Genomic DNA, 18,353 nt, shown 5'->3' on the forward strand with positions numbered 1-18,353 from the left:
CTATGCAACAATAAAAAGGGATACACTATTGATACATGTAACAACATGGATGAATCTCAGGGGAATTTGCTTGAGTGGGAAAAACAAATCTCAAAGTGTTGTATTATTTATGATGACATTTATATAACATTCTTGAAATAACAAAATTGTAGACATGGACAACAGATTGGTGGTTACTAGCATTTATGGATGGGGAAGATGAGAGGGAAATGGATGTGACCATAAAAGAACAATATGTGGGATCTTAGCAGTGATGAAACAGCTCCATATCATGATCATTGTGGTAGGTTACATAAATCCGTACATGTGATAAAGTTACAGGGACCCTCACACACATTGTAAAACTGATGAAATCTGAATAAGCTCTGTAGATTGTACCAGTGTTTATTTCCTTGTTTGGATATCCTAGGATAGTTCCCTTAGGGGAAGTAGGTAAGCAGAACACAAAGTTCTCTGTACTCTTTGTATCTTCCATGAATCTATCATAATTTCAAGACAAAAATATAAAGAAGTCAGTCAGAGAAGACTTGTGCTTAGTCCTACAGTTGCTATGTTGCACTCACCTACATTCTGATAGCGTTCCTCAAGTGAAGAGAAGAGGTGAGGAGTCAAAGCTAGTAATCTGGAAATTGAAATGAATCACAATAGATCCATCTGAGTGAGTGTCATGGTAGAAAAGAAAGGCTCAGAAACACCACCTTCTGGGATCAGAGAGTAAAGTACAAGGATAATGCAATAATGGAGGAGAGTTATGAGAGTATAGATTTGCTTATTTATGTGTGTGTGTTGTTAAAACTTTACCCTGTAAATCTTTTAATAAGTGGATTTCAAAATGACAGTCTGTCAATCTCACTAAGGTTAGTTTTAGGTCTAGGGCATTTTCTCACTATATTTATATTTTATACTTCAAGAACAATTCTGGTTCTGAGAAAATGTAAAATCCTTGATATGTTCTCACACTAGCAATGCCAGGGAAGAAACGGCAATGAGTTTTCCTTAAAAAACCCTACAGCCCAAGGGACTGAACTGCCTCTAGTTTCCTAATTGGTGGCAGAAACTCTATTTGCTATGATGTGGCTAACTTAGCAGAATGTGGTCCTTGGACACTTTGTAAAGATTATACCTAGCATTCCAGTCAATAGGGTAGTTTATTTGTAGATGTCCTGTCTTCTTCTTTAGACTACGTTCTTTCCCAGGACAAGGATCGAATTTATTTCATCCTCATATTCTAAGTGCATACACAAGGCCTGAACCTTAGTAAGAACCCAATACATTTTTGATAAATGAATAAGTGTGACAGATGAGGTCATCATACTTGGAAAATGTGTATTTTGGGGTCCCCAGACTTGATAGTAAGGGTAGCATATTTCATTCTCTTGACCAATTCTGTAAGTTTTACTTTCAACTTTTGGGGTCCAAATACGGTCCAGTGATACAATAGTTCTAGATCCAGGGCCAACTTAATGTTTGAATAGACTGGAAGTTTCCTACATTCTATATTTTAAGGGAAGGACTTCACACCCAGACACCCAGAAGACCTTTATCTTAGTCCATTCTGGATTCTATAACAAAAATACCACAGACTGGGTGGTTTGTAAACACAGGGATTTATTTCTGGAGGCTGAAAGTCCGAGTCAGGGTGCCAGCACTGACGGGTGGGGGCCCTCTTCCAGGGTGCAGACTTCTTGTTGTCCTCCCATGGAGGAAGGGGTGATGGATCCCTGTCACTTCTATAAAACACTAATCTTACTCAATAGGCATCCACCTTCATGACCTAAGCCCCTTCCAAAGGCCTCACCTCCTAATACCATTACATTGAGAATTAAGATTTCAATGTATGAAATTTGGGAGGGACACGTTCAGACCATAGTGGCCTTCAATATGATTTTAGACGGGGGTGACTGGAGTAACCTTCAACATTGATTCTGAACCCCATGTTTTCCAAATAAAAAACTGGAGAGAGGAGAAGTGACTCATCCTACCTCATCAAGCAGGTGAGTGAAATGGCTAGAATTGGAGTGCCTATCTCCTAAATTCTAATAAAATGAAAACCACACTCAGCTTCTTTCTACAATGATAGGCATTTCTTTAGGAAACAATGAGTTGGAATGATCTGGAGCCTAGACTGAGGGATGTAGTGGGAGATTAGTCATGTATAAAATACGAAAAGGAAATGTCAGTATTTCCTAATGTACATTTTGAAAATACCTTCCTTTGCTTCCTTAGAGCAAAAGAACAAACGCCTAAAGTGTGCTCCCTACAGAAGTGTCTAGGAACACAATCTGAGAACATTCATGTTTAGCATTGTTGGTTAGGTTGCAGAGGACCTGAGGTCTTGGTGAACTACATGGCCAATTCTGAGTAGCAAGTGCTATAACAATGAAGCAATCTAAGGTGGCTCTCAGAGCTTTATTCACCAATAGATGCAAGAATATTTTAAAAGGTGAGATAGTTAAATAATTGAAGTTTATGCCAAAATGATTATTGAAAAGTGAAAACTTTTAATGTGGCATGGTGACTAAATAATGTTTTTTTCCTTCTGACCTGAGAAAAATTTTTACAGCTACACTGGAAAGGCTGGATTTTATGTAGTTAGAAAAATATTGTTGAAAGGCTCAAATAGGCTGATACATGTCAATGTATGTCAAAAAACCACTACAATATCGTAAAGTAATTAGCCTCCAAATAAAATAAATAAATTAATTTAAAAAAAGAAAGGCTCAAATAACTATCAGATAGCACATTTATTTATAAAGACTGCTAGGAGAGGAAGTGAGAGAGTTGGAGGAAGCCCCCTGGAGGAGGGCATAGCAATCCACTCCAGTATTCTTGTCTGGAGAATCCCATGGACACAGGAGTCTGGCGGCGGTGGGGGTGGGGGGCGCTACAGTCCATGGGGTCACAAAGAGTCAGACATGACTGAGGTGACTGTGCATGCATACACATGTGGAAGAGCCTCCAAGGACCAAATGCAGAGGTTTGAAATTGATCAGACATTATCAAATAAGGAAACAATATGGCCCAAAGGATTTTTAGGAAGTTTATCTAACTGGGATATGAAGTGGAGGTAGTGGGAGACAATAGCATTAATTCAGGTGGAATGTTCCAGAGAAGGTGGCTCTGAGAATGGTTTAAAAAAAATAGAAAAGAAAAACAAATAAATATTTGCAACCCTCTGTGATTAGCCATGGGAGATGAAGAGACAATTCAAAGACCTTGTATTTCTGAGCTTGAAGCTGGTAAGAGTGATCGCACTTCTCATTTGGGCCAGCTTGGGGGAAAGCCTAGCGAGGTCAATTCGCTGACGTGGAGAAATAGCTAAGCTTTAGGGGAATGTCTACATGGGCTTGGGGCATAAATTAGACTTAGCCGGAGATTACGATTCGATTTGGAGATTCATTAGTTAGCAATGATGAATGAAAACATGAGATCAGGTGAGCACTCGGAGGGGATGGAAAAGTAGAAGGGCAGATTAAACAGCAAGCCTTGTGGGACATCTCCAGCTCCCCAAAGAAGGACCTAGAATGTTCAAAAGCTATCCAGAGAAGAAGAACAAAGTGGAAGGAAATTATTACCAGACTTCAAGACCTATTACAGAGTTACAGTAACTTAGACTGTGTAGTAATGGCATAAGAATCAATAAATATACCAGTAGGACAGAATAGTCTGGAAATAGACTCACACATATATGTGTTTATTTGATTTCTTGTCAAAGACACCAAAGCAACCTAATGTGGAAAGAAAAGTCTTTTCAGCCAGCAGGGCTGAATATTCACATTTTAAAATTAACCTTAACTAGGACCTTATACTGTACACAAAAGTTAGTTTGAGCTGGATTGTAGATAAAAAACATAAAAGCTAAGGATAAGACATAAAAATCAATAATAATGAAAGAAAATAATTTATAAATTAGATTTTATCAAAATTAAAATGTCTGCTCACTAAAAGACATCATTAAATCAATGAAAAGGCCATAAATTGGAAGAGAATATTCACAAGTCATATATCTGACAAAGAACTAGTATCTGGGTTATATAAAGAACTCCTACAGATCAACAATAAAAAGACAGTGTGATATAAATGGGCAAATCATGGGAGCAGACATGTCACAAAGGAAGATACACGAATGGCCAATAAGCACATGAAAATGTGGTAGACATCACTAATCACCAGGGAAATGCAGATTAAAGCCGAATGGGATAACCACTGCACACATACCAGAATGGTTAAAATGAAAAAGAATGAAGACACAAATGCTGACAAGGATTTGGAGCAACTGGAACTTTTATACTCTGCTGGTAGGAGTATAAAAAAAGTACTACTTTGGAGAAAGTTCTGACAAACTCATAAAATGAACCATACACCTACTCTAGGAGAACAGAAGATCTACACCTTGGTATTTACTTACGTGCCTGTTTTCACAAAAACCTGCAAATGAAGCTGTTTATAGCAGCTCTCTTCCAAACAGCCCAAATTTGGAAACAGCCCAGGTGTTGTCAACTGGAAATGGGTAAGCCAACTGTGGGTATAGCCAAATTATGTTCCCTGATGGTTCAGTGGTAAAGAATCTGCCTGCCAATACAGGAGACACGGGTTCAATCTCTGGGTTGTGAAGATCCCCTGGAGAAGGAAATGGCAACCCCCTCCAGTATTCTTGCCTGAAGAATCCTACGCACAGAGGTGCCTGGCGGGCTACAGTTCATGGGATCACAAAGCGACTTAGCGACTAAACAACAACACTCGGCAATAAACAGGATGAAATACAGATAACATGCAACAACATGCATGGATCTCAGAAACATTATCCTGAGCAAAATAAATCTTACACAAAGACCACATATGTATGATAATATTTATAATAAGTTCTAAAACAGGAACAAGTGATCTAAGGTGAAAAAATCAGACTGCTGGTTGCCTTTGGGTGGTGGGTGGGAATTGACTGGGAAGGGGCATAAGAAAACTGGATGGGGTGCTGGAAACACTCTACATTATAAGGTTTGGGTTCCATGGTGATTGTGTTTGTCAAGCCAAATTAATTTTATACTTAAGAACTTTGTATGTTACATTATATGAAAACTTTAGCTCTCCTTCCCAAAGAAGTATACAAATATTGTGTGTGTCTTTGTGTGTGCATGCTCACCCATGGCATGTGTGGGGGTCCGTATGTGATGGAGTATAGAGAGGGAGGCAGAGATGCTGTTTTAACTTTGGAAACCTGAAAACTCCAAATAAACTTTATTCAAAGGAAAAAAATCTTTTAAATGTACATTTAGATGGAAGGAATTTGCTGGAAGAAAGTTTTCCTTTCATTATCTTGCTGCTGCTTTTCTTTCTCTATGTGATTGTACTGGTCAAACAACCCATATTGCTTGACAAATTCTTTTTTAGAGCCGGCAAAGAACAGATTGTTCAATAGATGCGAAGGGGGAATTAGTAAGACCCATCCACTCCAGTCTAATAGACAAGATTGTGATTCATACTTTGCTCATAGACCATTATCTTTGATTTTTGTCTACTGAAGAGAGCAATTTACTCACTGGGTTTTTACAAAACGTACAGAGTAACTAAGTTTCAAAACTTATATTATACATGCCAATAATCCAGACCTAGGTGGCTCACAGTCTCTTTCCGGCAGCGAGACATAATGGAATGAAGAAGGTGGGGAGGTTGTTCTCCTCCCAAGCATCTCTTGCATGCATAGCAGGGGCTCTGCCTCCTATTGTCCCACTACACTAGTCTGATTAATGTTTTCTGGACACTCAATGCTTTTTAATGACTCTGTGTTTTGCTTATATTGGTTTTTTGTCCTAGAGTCATCTATATTACCTTTCTAACTGTTGAAGTCCTATTTGTCTTTTAGTCTCCACTCAGATGAACTCCTCTTTGAAACTTTTTCAATTTCTCTAATCAATTTTCTTCCACTGCTGTGTTCTCCTGACACCTTGATTATATGTATTATAGTGTTTGTCTTAATCTGACTAAAGTTGATAGTTGCACGTCTGTTGACTATTCTAGACTGAGTTTCTGGAAATTAGAACCTGTGTATTTGGTTTCTAGCGCTGTTTAGTCACATGATATTCTACTTGATATGGGTGACTTCAAGGATATTTGCAGATCTCCTCACTGAAACTTCCCTAAGAGTAGGCAGCAGGACTCTATTTAGCGCCCTACCCACTACATATACACACCCTAGGGACGTGTTTTGTGTGGATTTGGCATACAGCACATTGGTGAATGTAATGATGATGTACTTTGAAATGTCCCTAAGACCCAGGAAACTCAAATGTTGTGCAAGCTGTTTTGTTCAGCTGTTTTATATTAAAGGGAAAACTGTAGTACAGCCAGTCTTTGAGAACTAATTGATCCTAGTTTTGAAACTTTTAAAGAAGAAAAGAACACTTGGGTTGGAACCATCCAGTTTGTATTATACAAGGGTATTAGTGATGGAGAGGTTTACATATATGAAGAGTGTAAAACTGAATAGTTATTTCCAGTTGGAGTTCCACTTTACTAATCCCAATAGGGAAGGAAAATGTCCCCATTGCTCAAACCCCAAAATATCTCTTTTTTCCTGCAAGATTCACTCAGTGTCAATCCATTTGTCCTTGCCTGAATGCTTTCTCCAGACCTCAGTCATGTGCTGCGGTGCACTGAAGGCTTATAAGGTAGTAAATATCCGGTGAGCCAACAAGCTGAGAAATTGACTCCAAGGAGCTGAGTTTTTACTCAGTCATCACCCTTGTACATTTCTCTTACTCTAAGTGTTAACTTTGCAGAATTGAAAACAAATTGAGTGCTCACAATTATTTAGAGTACAGAATGTACAGACATGCTAACATGTTGTGGGGACAAATCTGAACAATTCTCCTTAGTGAAAAGAGGTGTCATAGCTGGCAGGACAGCTTCAGAAGCCAGGGGGCACTGCTTTTTAAAATCTGATTTTATTCTTCCCGGTATTTTTTGAAGTATAGTTGACTTATAATATTATGTTAGCTTCAGATGTACAATATAGTGACTTGAAATTTTTATACATTATAAAATGATCACTATGATCATAATACATTTAGTTACTATCTGTCCCCACATGAAATTATTAAAGTATTATTAGCTCTATTCTTTGTGCTGTATATTACATCCCCATGACTTGTTTATTTTACAACTGAAAGTTTGTACCTCTTAATCCCCTTCATCTATTTTGCACAACCCCCACCTCCTTCCCCTCTGGTAATCAGCAGTGTGCTGTCTGTACCTATGAGTCCATTTTTGTTTTGTTTGCTTTTTCCACGTTGTCACAAATGGCAAGATTTCATTTTTTTCATGGCTGAGTACTATTGTACTGTGTATCTATATGCCACATCCTCTCTACCCATTCATCTACCAATGGGCACTTAGGTTGCTTCCATATTTTGGCTACTGTAAATAATGCTGCAATAAACTTAAGGGTGCACATATCTTTTTTTAGGTTATCTTATTTACATTCTTTTCTCAACTGAACTGTAGTTGATTTATAATGTTGTGTTGGTTTCCTATTATAGCAAAGTGATTCAGTTATAAATATATATATATATTTCAGTATATATATGTGTATATATATATTCTTTTTCATATACTTTAAAATTAGTGTTTTTTTTCCATTTATTTTTATTAGTTGGAGGCTAATTACTTTACAATATTGTAGTGGTTTTTGCCATACACTGACATGAATCAGCCATGGATTTACATGTATTCCCCATCCCGATCCCCCCTCCCACCTCTCTCCCCATCCCATCCCTCTGGTCTTCCCAGGTGCACCAGCCCTGAGCACTTGTCTCATACATCCCACCTGGGCTGGTGATCTGTTTCACCCTTGATAGTATACATGTTTCAATGCTATTTTCTCAGAACATCCCACCCTCGCCTTCTCCCACAGAGTCCAAAAGTCTGTTCTGTACATCTGTGTCTCTTTTTCTGTTTTGCATATAGGGTTATCGTTACCATCTTTCTAAATTCCATATATATGTGTTAGTATACTGTATTTCTGGCTTACTTCACTCTGTATAATCGGCTCCAGTTTCATCCATCTCATTAGTACTGATTCAAACGAATTCTTTTTAATGGCTGAGTAATATTCCATAGTGTATATGTACCACAGCTTCCTTATCCATTCATCTGCTGATGGGCATCTAGGTTGCTTCCATGTCCTGGCTATTATAAAATTAGTGTTTTCATTTCCTTTAAGCTAATATGGAGAAATGGAATTTGTTGGATCATATGGTAGTTCTATATCTTGAGGAACCTCCATATTTTTTTCCATAGTGGCTGTACCAATTTACATTCCCACTAACACTGTAGGAGGGTTCCTGCTTCTCCACAGTCTCACCAATGCTTATTATTTCATGTCCTTTTTGTAACAACTGTTCTGACAGGTGTGTAGTTAGGTATCTCACTGTGATTTTGATTTGTATTTCCCTCATGACTAGTGATGTGGAGTGTCTTTTCAGGTACCTGTTAGCCATCTCTGTCTTGAGTCCTGGTTTTTTAAACTTGACTGTCCCAGTCTCCCTATGGAACAACATATGTTATCCTCCCAGAGAAACAGAGCATCTCTGAGAATCTTTGGGGTCACATGTATGTGTGTGTGTGTGTGTGTGTGTGTGTGTGTGTGTGAAGTGACTGACGAGAGACAGAGAGGCAGAGTGTGTGAAATAAAATTAATAGAAAAGAGATTGCATTGATATTTGGTAAATTTGTTTGGAATCCTAATACTGAAAACCAGCCATATTGGGTGTTCTAGAAAGACAGCCTGCATAATGACAGAATTGCAACTGTTACAAACCTCTTCAAGAATGCCCACGTAGAAGTGGAAACATTCCTGGAAGATGCCCTGTACTTTCCTTTATTTTTTTTTATTAGAGTAAGTGTGATGAAGAAAATACCAGACATTTGTATTCATGTGTATTAGCAAAAGGGCTGACTGATTTGGCATAGAATGTTGCTCTCTGTGTAGCAAATTCAAACTAACCTCTAAAAAGTGGCACAATGTTTAGAGATTAAAAAGGTCCTGGATGTGATGATTCATGAAAGAAGAGCACTCAAATGCTATTTCTCTAATTGTGGATTTTCCCTTTTTTTCTCATTTAGAGCTAAAGAGCAACCCAGAATTTAAGGCACATTCTGTTGCGTGTACCTGCTTGTAGCATTCCCATCCATTAGGGATAAAGGGCACACCCAAGGTGTCAGAAAAAGCTAGCATGTTGGCCAGGTGGCCTCATTCCAAGATAGCCAAATGCATCAAGCCAAACCCTGGGACCATATATATGTTTTGGTTTTGGCATATAGCATGATGAAAAGTATGATAAGTTGTCATTTTCAATAAAGTTAATAATTTGGGGCAGAAATTCCTACCCTAGCTACAGCTGTCCACTTGGTTTTGATTGGAAATGGTCATCCATTTTGCCACTACCACATTCTTGTACAGAATATAATAGGGTGCTGCTATAATCAAGATCTAAAATGTGGAAATGGCTTTAACTAGAGGTTGGAAGATGTCTGAGAAGCATGATAGTAGAAGTCTAGATTGCCTTGGAAAGACTGTTGGTAGGAATACGACGTGCCAGTGAGGGCACATTTCAATTTATCTCATGAATGACACACCTCAACTAAATGAGGTTTCTAAGGCACCTGGATGACATTTATTCAAAATGGTCATCAGCCCTGGATTCCGCCATGCCTTCTCCACATATTGGTTATTAATATAATCAGTCAGTGTAGATGAAGAGATGATCCTATTGGATATTCATTTCCTCCACTGTGTTCACTTGGATTATGGCTATTTGGAAAATTCGGATACATGTTGCTGGCTCCTTTGACAAGTTCTTCAGTGAACTTGAAGAAGGAAATGGTAACCCACTCCAGTATTCTTGCCTGGAGAATTCCATGGACAGAGGAGCCTGGCGGGCTACTGTCCATGGGGTCGCAAGGAGTCAGACAAGACTGAGTGACTATCACTCCCTCACTCAGTGAACTTGATTGGTTTAGGACCAGGCCAGTGAGGAAGGTGAGGATAAGGGCTACAGATCACTTCCCCGCTCAGTCCTTTAAGGATCCGTGTTCCCTCCAGGTACAAGCGCAACTCCTGGAGGAAAACTTTGGCATTCATTTTTCTTTTAAATAACTGCAAGAAGCTTGAAGAAAGGGGTATTGGTTGTTGTTTTCTATATTGTTTCCTAGACTCAATTCAAGAAGATATACACTTCTCTGTATATACTCTGTGGATATACACTAACAGAGTGTGCCTAACTGAGGTTGAGTGCAAGCCACAGAGCAGTGGTCTCACCATGGGTGGTTCTGGCATCCCCAAAGGCCTGAGGACCATTGCTCTACTGCAGGGTTAATATGGGCTCTGTGAAACTGTGCCTTCATGGTCAAAGAAGTAGCAGTTCATCCCAGCAGTTCTCAGTTAAGCAGGCTTCCTTAACACAGAACTTTCTAGAATTCAATGTTCTAATACACAGTTTCAATCCTGAGGGATAGTGTGTGTGCCAGTGTTTCTCAAAGTATGGTTCCCCAGGACCAGCAGCCTTACCTGGGAACTTAAACATCCGAAGGCTTGAGCCCACTCCAGACCTACTCAATCAGAAACACTGAGGTGGGGTTCAGCCATCTGTATCTTACAAGCCCTCTAGGTGTCTACAATGTGGACACATACCTGCGAGTCAATAGTCCTTGTGGTGTTTTTCCGAAACTGCTATTTCATCAAACATTTGCCACAGCTAATGTTTCCGACCACAGGAAATGTTACTGGTGTGTGTGTGTGTGTAATGAAGGTATGTGAAAGTATTGCTGTTTGTGGTGAGGGTTTTTTGGAGCTCAGTTTAATTATTGACTTATTTAAACGTCACCTTTGGTTAAAAACAACGTGAGTCAGCTCATAGAGAATGCTGGGACTAAAGGATTATTCCTGGGCATTCTGGCCACTTCTAATTTATGCCAGGCTTCCCTAAGACACCAAAGTACTGACTTGTTTGTTACCAGCAGACCTACGCTATTCTTGAGCAATGAAAAAGGAAAAGCTGCAAGGAAACTCGTCAATGATCAAATCTTAAAGTCCTTGGAGCAAGATTGAGACAATGCAGTACTTTTCTCTATGGATTGAAAATTAGGAAGACTGAATAGGGGGGCAAGGTTGAGTGAGTCTGGTTACAGCATAGGATACCCAGGCTCCTGTCCAATCTGGGCAGGCAGCATCTTTCATGCAGCTGGACCTAAGAGCTCTGGCACGAGGGGGGCTTAAGACAGGATCACAAAGTGACTGAACTGGGCTGGGTTGGGCTAGGCTAGGAGCTCCTGCTGAATCTAGTCCAGATGTCTTAGGAATCAGCAGACTTCCTTTGTGCAAAAGCACGCTGCTTGGGGCCCCAGGAACTTTATTTGATGGATGCCAATTATGTTTCACCTGTTTCTCCACTCTCACCTTCCTACATGGTCGACTTCTGAAGCTTCATGACCAGGCAATGGCAGCTTTGGGGAGATAGTGAAAAGTCATCAACACTGACAATGTTTATGGTGACCCAAATGTATGCATCTGTCAACTCAACAAAGACACTCTATGTGCACTTTATTGTAAGTTGTATATGATGGAAAAAAACTGCAAATGGACACTGAACTCTAGTTCCTGAGATACATACCAAATTAGAAGGAAGTGTACAGATATCTGTAGTTGATTTTGAAATGTGTCACAAATAAGATGGAGTGATGGATGGATAGATGTACAGTATAGTAGTATGTGAATATTAGAACACAGGTGTAGGTTTACCAGCATTCACTGTAAAATTCTATTTTTAATTTATGGTTTGAAATTTTAATAAAAAAAGAAAATAGCTATGTTCAGTTCTCAGAGATGGAAAGGACTTGAGATATTTAGTCCCATGCCTTTCCTCTATGGAAAGAAATGAGCATCAGAGAGGGGGAAATGACAGTGTGAACAGCAGGGTACTAGAATATAGTTCTTTTTGTACAGTTCATCACTGAATGGGAATGAGAATTCTTCTGTTCCAGCCGGCAGTTCAAGTACAACAATTATACTTTTAAGAGTATTCATGTGAATATAAATCTCTAGACTGTAGATTATCTGAAGACAGTGATCAGATGTACATAATTCAATGTGTAACTCCAGTTTCTACCACAATTCACGGCACATAATGGACACAGTAAATACACGTTAAAGGATTTTTCTTTGAATGAATATAAAGAGTTTATTCGGTGCGTATCTGGGTATACAACAACAAATATTAAACAACTTTTTTTTAAACTTTTTTGTGCACAGGACAGAAAACTGCCTGTACATGCTATGTCCACTTTTGGAACACAGATTTTAACAATTATTAATGCACAAAATCTTACATATCATGCAACTCTATGCCAAGATTCCAACTTTCTTCCATGCAACAGATATGAAGATCTAAATGGAAACCTAGCTAAGTCTTAAACACTTTTCCAGAAGCAGGTATAAGTATATGTTGTTTAGGGGTAACCAGTCTTAACATTTCCTTGTACACAATATTCACGTGCCAAATACAATGACAGGAGGACTCATACGTACACAGATAAGACATTTCTTATTTTAACAACACAAAAGACAACATCACAGTTCCACAGTTACTGTCTTTACACAAGAAGCCACAATAATAGTTTAACATGATAACACAAATGGAATTGAGAGAAAACTACACTTGAGGATAATCTTTATTTTTAAGTAATCTTTACTGACTGGGGTTGACAACACAACACAATTTCTACGCACAAAGTACAGCACAAGAACTTGACCAGAATACTACGAATCTAAAGGGGAAAAAAATGGTAAAATCACAAGAACCTTGAGCCTGAGATGCCAATTCAGCTTCAACCCTGAATTTGGTTGAGTTGGATTAAGTGACAGAGAGTCAATAGAACCATTGAATTTCAGAAATCATAAAATTGCAAAGTAAAGAATACATATGAATCAAGCATAGATAGAAAACATTAAGCCAAGAAAACAACACGGTTCACAGAATTTTGTTTGCCCCTACAAAACACGGAAGCAGTTAATTTTGTTCTGTTTTCTTTTTTGTTTGTTTGTTTTTGAAGAACAATGGTGGTCTTTTCAATTGTCTTGGTTGGAGAGCAAATTTTTCTTAACCAGCATTAGTGCTGTGAAATGTTTTTGGTTTGTCTTCCCCTAAGCAGAGGTGAGATCATGAGAAAATTGGGCAGTCCTTCTCCCAGATTTAGTTCACTGATCAGGCTTGGCACTGTTTTTTTGCACAAGCTCGATCTAAATTATGGGGCTTTTGGATGGATGAGAAGGTTTGATGGCAGATTAGAATAGTGAACTCTGCCTTGTTTGTTTGGTAAACGTCATTGACAAATCTCAACTTTCGGGTGAAGGACTGCTAGAATTCAACAGCACCTGGAGGTAAGGTTCTGTTACAGAGCCCTTGTTTTGCCCTCACTGGCTACGTTGATTCGTTGTGGCTCATAGACTTGCCTCCGTTCAGCACGCCGGAGACACTTCTGCTCTTGGTCGGGGTCCCGCTTCCAGATCGGGAGAACTCCGTGAGGTCATGCAGAGACGGCTCCTTGTACATGGCCACTACAAAGCACAGAGACATGGCGTTAGAGGCCACCGCACTGGCCCTCAGCTTTCCTTCTATCCCCTGGGCTTCTCTACTGGAGGCCAAACCTGAGAAATGCTGCTTTCAAAGACTCAGTAAAGAGTGGACTGGACCAGATGAAGCAAAAGCCAGTCTTGGTACAGAGATGTGTAGAGAATTCTAATGCCTTATTTCCATCACTGATGGTTTTATATGAAAAGTTAAAGTGAAAGTCACTCAGTCGTGTCCGGCCCTTTGTGACCCCATGGACTATACAGTCCATGGAATTATCTAGGCCAGAATACTGGAGCGGGTAGCCTTTCCCTTCTCCAGGGGACCTTTCCAACCCAGGGATCGAACCTAGGTCTCCCACATTGCAGGCGGATTCAAGTAATCTGGCTCCAGAAAACGTGCTGTAAAAGGGTGCTGTGCTGACTTGACTGGGCAGACTGCACCTCTGGTAAACTGCTCTTCTAACCTCAGGCCAGTAACCTCTTGAAGGGCTTGCTCTGCTCTGTCTGGATTTTCTACCCCTTTTCCACTGTGTCTCACTCCTTCTGTCATCCCTACCTCCTGCGGTCCATTCCTATCTCTCACACTTTCTCACTTGCTGTGTGTGTGTGTGTGTGTGTGTGTGTGTGTGTGTTAGTTTCTCATCTGTGTCCAACTCTTTGTGACCCCATGGACTGCAGCCCACCAGGCTCCTCTGTCCATGGAATTCTCCAGGCAAGAATACTGAAGTGGGTGGCCATGCCCTCCTCCAGGGAAATCTTCCCAATCCAGGGATCAAACTCACATCTCCTGCATTGGAGGCAGATTCTTTACCAACTGAGCCACCATGGAAGCCCTCGCATTTGCCACCAAGCTGCTAATAATGACCGAAAAACAAAACTGTGAATGAAAACTGTTGGGACAATACTGTTGGGCCCAAGGTAGTTTCCAATAAGTGTTAAGTGTGCACGCATTTGAGCATCCGTGTTTCTACCTATTTTGGCATACCTTGAGGTTCTTGGCTGCCCTGAGTTAGCAATTTCCACATAAGTAAGGTGTTACCACATGTAGATATATTGGGTTGGCCAAAAGTTCATTTGGATTTGGCCAAAACAAACTTTTTGGTCAACTCTAATCAGGAGATTAGATGTTCCCATCAATGCTTTAATGTTCTTTTTAAGTGTAAAATTTTACCGAAGTTTTGTATAAATGCCTCAGGATGGAAGGATTATGTTCCACTTTCAAAATAAAGGATTGATTGCAATACCGATACTCATTTCATCCACAGCTGGTATACTCTCAAGTTTACCTTTCAGTGGTTTGGGCAGAAAGTGAGCTGCAGGCTTGTTCTTCTTCACATGGTTTCCTTTCATGATCTCTCCTTCTTTGTTCAGACCCAGATACCACCCTCGGCCTGACTGCTGCTGACGGTATATCATCGATGAATATGTCACGTAATAATTTTCAAACACCGATTCTTTGAATTTGCACTCAGGTGTGAAATGTTCCTACAAGAAAAGTAAATAAACAAAAGCTCAATATTTACAGCTATGAATTTCATGGAGAACCATATGGTATTGCCCTTCAGGAGTTTAGGACATACTTTGTTAAAGCTTGTTATGACTGGCATTCTATTTTAACAGCAGAAACTATTATCATTGGAAACCGAGACTATATATAACATTTCACGTGATGCTTTATAAAAAGCCCTAAGTGTGAGGGCTACTAATCAATAATTAGCTCTCTTTGTAATAAGGTAATGGAAAAATGAGAACCAGTCACATAAGTGTAATGTGTTGGATAAACAGAGGAGCCACAGATTGAAGAGACAAGCATAACAGTGTCACGTGGAGCTTTGTTCCTTTCAAGATTAAATATGAGAAATAAATATCTCATCCTTGCACTTAATTTTCATAGATTGTCCAGTTACTATATGCTATAATTTTCAGTTGCCCTAGGCTGAAATCTGTGTTACAGTGTTACAATGCTGAACGCCTAAATTTTTAAAGACATGCTACTAAGAAAGACTAACTTTCACTTTTAGATAAACTAAACTGATTTTTTTTTCAGACCATTGGACCTTGACTTAAAAACAGAAGAAAAAAGTCCCTCATCACCCCATCCTTGCCTTACAGTAGCATTTCACACAAATCAATATAGAAGCAAGGAATTTACAGTAATTCTACAAGCAGACATGAGAGAGCAGCCCAGGGGATTTTGAACCTGACAATGTGATTTTCTGCCATGTACATGACCATGTTTTCTTTGGACTTCCCCATACAAATGAAGGCTTCCTGACCCAACAGACTGTTTCTGAAAACAAACAAAACCAGAAAACCTTCTTTTAAGCTTTGCAATATGTGCATTATGCAACAAATAGCTATGTAAAATATCCATTTGTAGACAACATGAAATGAACAGCAGATTTTAATCTCTAAGTAATCTGCAGGGTAGCAGTGGGTCCACTTGGAGTCCAAGATAATAAGGAAAATGCTAAGTGAGTTTCCTATGACAGTGACACCAAGGATGCCCTTTGATTCTTGCTATTTTGCTGGGATCTTATCAGGAATAAGTTTCGATAAAACCTGAAAAAAAAAAAACCCACCTTGCAATAAAATATTGCAATCTTTCCAGACACCAGTCTTTTCTGAATGATGCCTCCATGGTCCTACCTTCCTTCATTTTCATGTTAGGTAGCATTACTATCTGAGCAACAGTATCAGAGAATCACTTCAGCAAAGAGAGACAGATTCCTCAAATGAGGCGGCTTTTTTTCTTAATGTTAAATAATTGAGCACTTTTCTTTTTTCTGGAAATCCACAAAATCTGTTTCACTCAGTAATTTCACTGGTTCTTCCATCTGGCTTCCAGAGTGCCTGGAACAGAGTCATCTTTTGGGATAATTTCAGCCTAGGGGCATACTCGATAGAGACTCAGAAGACTCACACAAATTCAACCTACTCAAGAAGCAATGTACTTTGAAGGCAACTATCACAGGGTAGGAACCAAAGCGTTCTATTTATGGGCTGTGAACACTCCTCTTTGTAGAATTCTCAACATAGGGAAAGCCAAGGTATGCCTACAAAGAAATATGACTAAAATAGTCTCCACGTGTTCTCTGGGGATGAGCATGATTGCATAGAATGTTGGTTTAGCCTTGCCTAGAGTAAAATGACAACTTCATGTGGCATTTTAAATTCTCCACAATGTAGTCGTTACCATGCCTTGTGCCTTTATAGACCCCATTCACGTCATTTCTTGGATCTCTCTACCAACTGGCTTTCCTCACATTCCTCAAGGTTGAGCTCAAATATGACTGCCCCGGAAATCATATATGACCTCTCCTAAATCAGAACCGATGACACTTGTATTTGTGTCCCCAGGAACCCTTATCTCCATCTCTGGCATGGCCCTGTGACTCGGACATGTGCATACTTGGCTCTGGAAGACAAGGAACTTGTCTTTTATTTCTGAATCTGCCTTTCAGCCATCAATGACTGATCATATTGCCTTGCACACAGCAGACCATTCAGTTATTGTTTACAGCAGGGGTCCCCAACACCTGGGCCACAGACCAGTACCACTCCATGGTCTGTTAGGAATTGGGCTGCAGAGAAGGAGGTGAGCAAGCGAAGCTTCATCTGCATTTACAGCCACTCCCCATCACTCACATTACTGCCTGAGCTCTGCCTCCTGTCAGATCAGCAGTGGCATTAGATTGTCATAGGGGGGCGAACACTACTGTGAACTGCGCATGCAAAGGACCGAAGTTGTGCACTTCTTAGGAGAATCATCCCAAAACCATGCCCAGCCCCCTCTCCACCCCATCTTTGGAAAAAAACTGTCTTCCATGAAACCAGTCACTGGTGCCAAAAAGGTTGGGGACCGCTGGTTTACAGGACTTGCATTGCAGAGGTTCAGATTGACGTATCAGAAACGCGGGGATTCAGAAGTATCAACCCAGTAAGAAGTCTGCAGGGAATTTCCTGAATACCACAGAATGAAATCAGCTGTATGTAGATGGAGGCTGTCATTGCAGGGACAAATCCTGTTTGTGTGACTTCGAATCTGTTCAGAATAACAGATACTACACAGACACTGGCACCTCCAACATGCAGAGGAAAAAAAACTTGGCAATTGTTACAACTATTGGAAAATGGCAAGGAAGGACTCAATGAACTGAATGCTCTGTCACATCCTGGCAATTTCTTAGTCATCACCACTAAATTTGGACTCAAGAACTCAGTAGAGAGGGAGGAAAATGAGGCCAAAAAAAGAATGTTGAAGAAACCAAAGCAGTGTTCTGTTCTCGGTGTGTGACACTGTCATTTTATCCAGTGCTGAAATGAGTAGGCAGAAGAGGCTTGATTTTTATCAAATGTGGAAAGATGTGAACATCCCACCCAACACAGGAAGGGCCACCAAAGGGAAGAGGGGTGTATAGCTGCATCTCTGTGTCTCAGCAGTGGTTCACAGAAATAATAGAAATCGGACTGAACCCTAACCAGAGAAGCCTTATTCACAGAATACCAAGTAGACCTCTGGCAAGCAATCAATCTTTGATTGATCTGGAGATGATTATTAGTGCTCTGGGAAAAAAGGTACCAGAGTGGCCTTGACACTTAGTAGGCACGAAATAGAAGCAGCACTCATTGTACTCTGTATTGAATAGGCATTAGATAAATACCGGCTATCATAATAAATGAATTAAAAAGACGTCACGCATTCCCTGCACAGCCACGAAGAAATTAC

The 18,353-nt window shown here is 39.9% G+C and overlaps 1 protein-coding gene across 5 annotated transcripts in view; it reads right to left on the bottom strand.

Moving 5' to 3' along the window:
* Nucleotides 1-12,207: 12,207 nt before the first annotated feature.
* FGF13 (fibroblast growth factor 13) overlaps nt 12,208-18,353 on the bottom strand; it is a 534,447-nt gene continuing 528,301 nt past the window's right edge. For all 5 annotated transcript variants that reach the window (XM_043897275.1, XM_043897277.1, XM_043897276.1 and 2 more), the window contains 2 exons: nt 14,911-15,109; nt 12,208-13,609 (listed from right to left, as the gene is read on the bottom strand). In XM_043897275.1, coding sequence (XP_043753210.1) covers nt 13,473-13,609; nt 14,911-15,109 — 336 coding nt within the window. In that variant the 3' untranslated portion in view covers nt 12,208-13,472. The remainder of the gene's footprint in view (nt 13,610-14,910; nt 15,110-18,353) is intronic.

Source organism: Cervus elaphus, chromosome X, assembly GCF_910594005.1.
Source record: "Cervus elaphus chromosome X, mCerEla1.1, whole genome shotgun sequence".
In the NCBI taxonomy this organism is placed as follows: domain Eukaryota; kingdom Metazoa; phylum Chordata; class Mammalia; order Artiodactyla; family Cervidae; genus Cervus; species Cervus elaphus.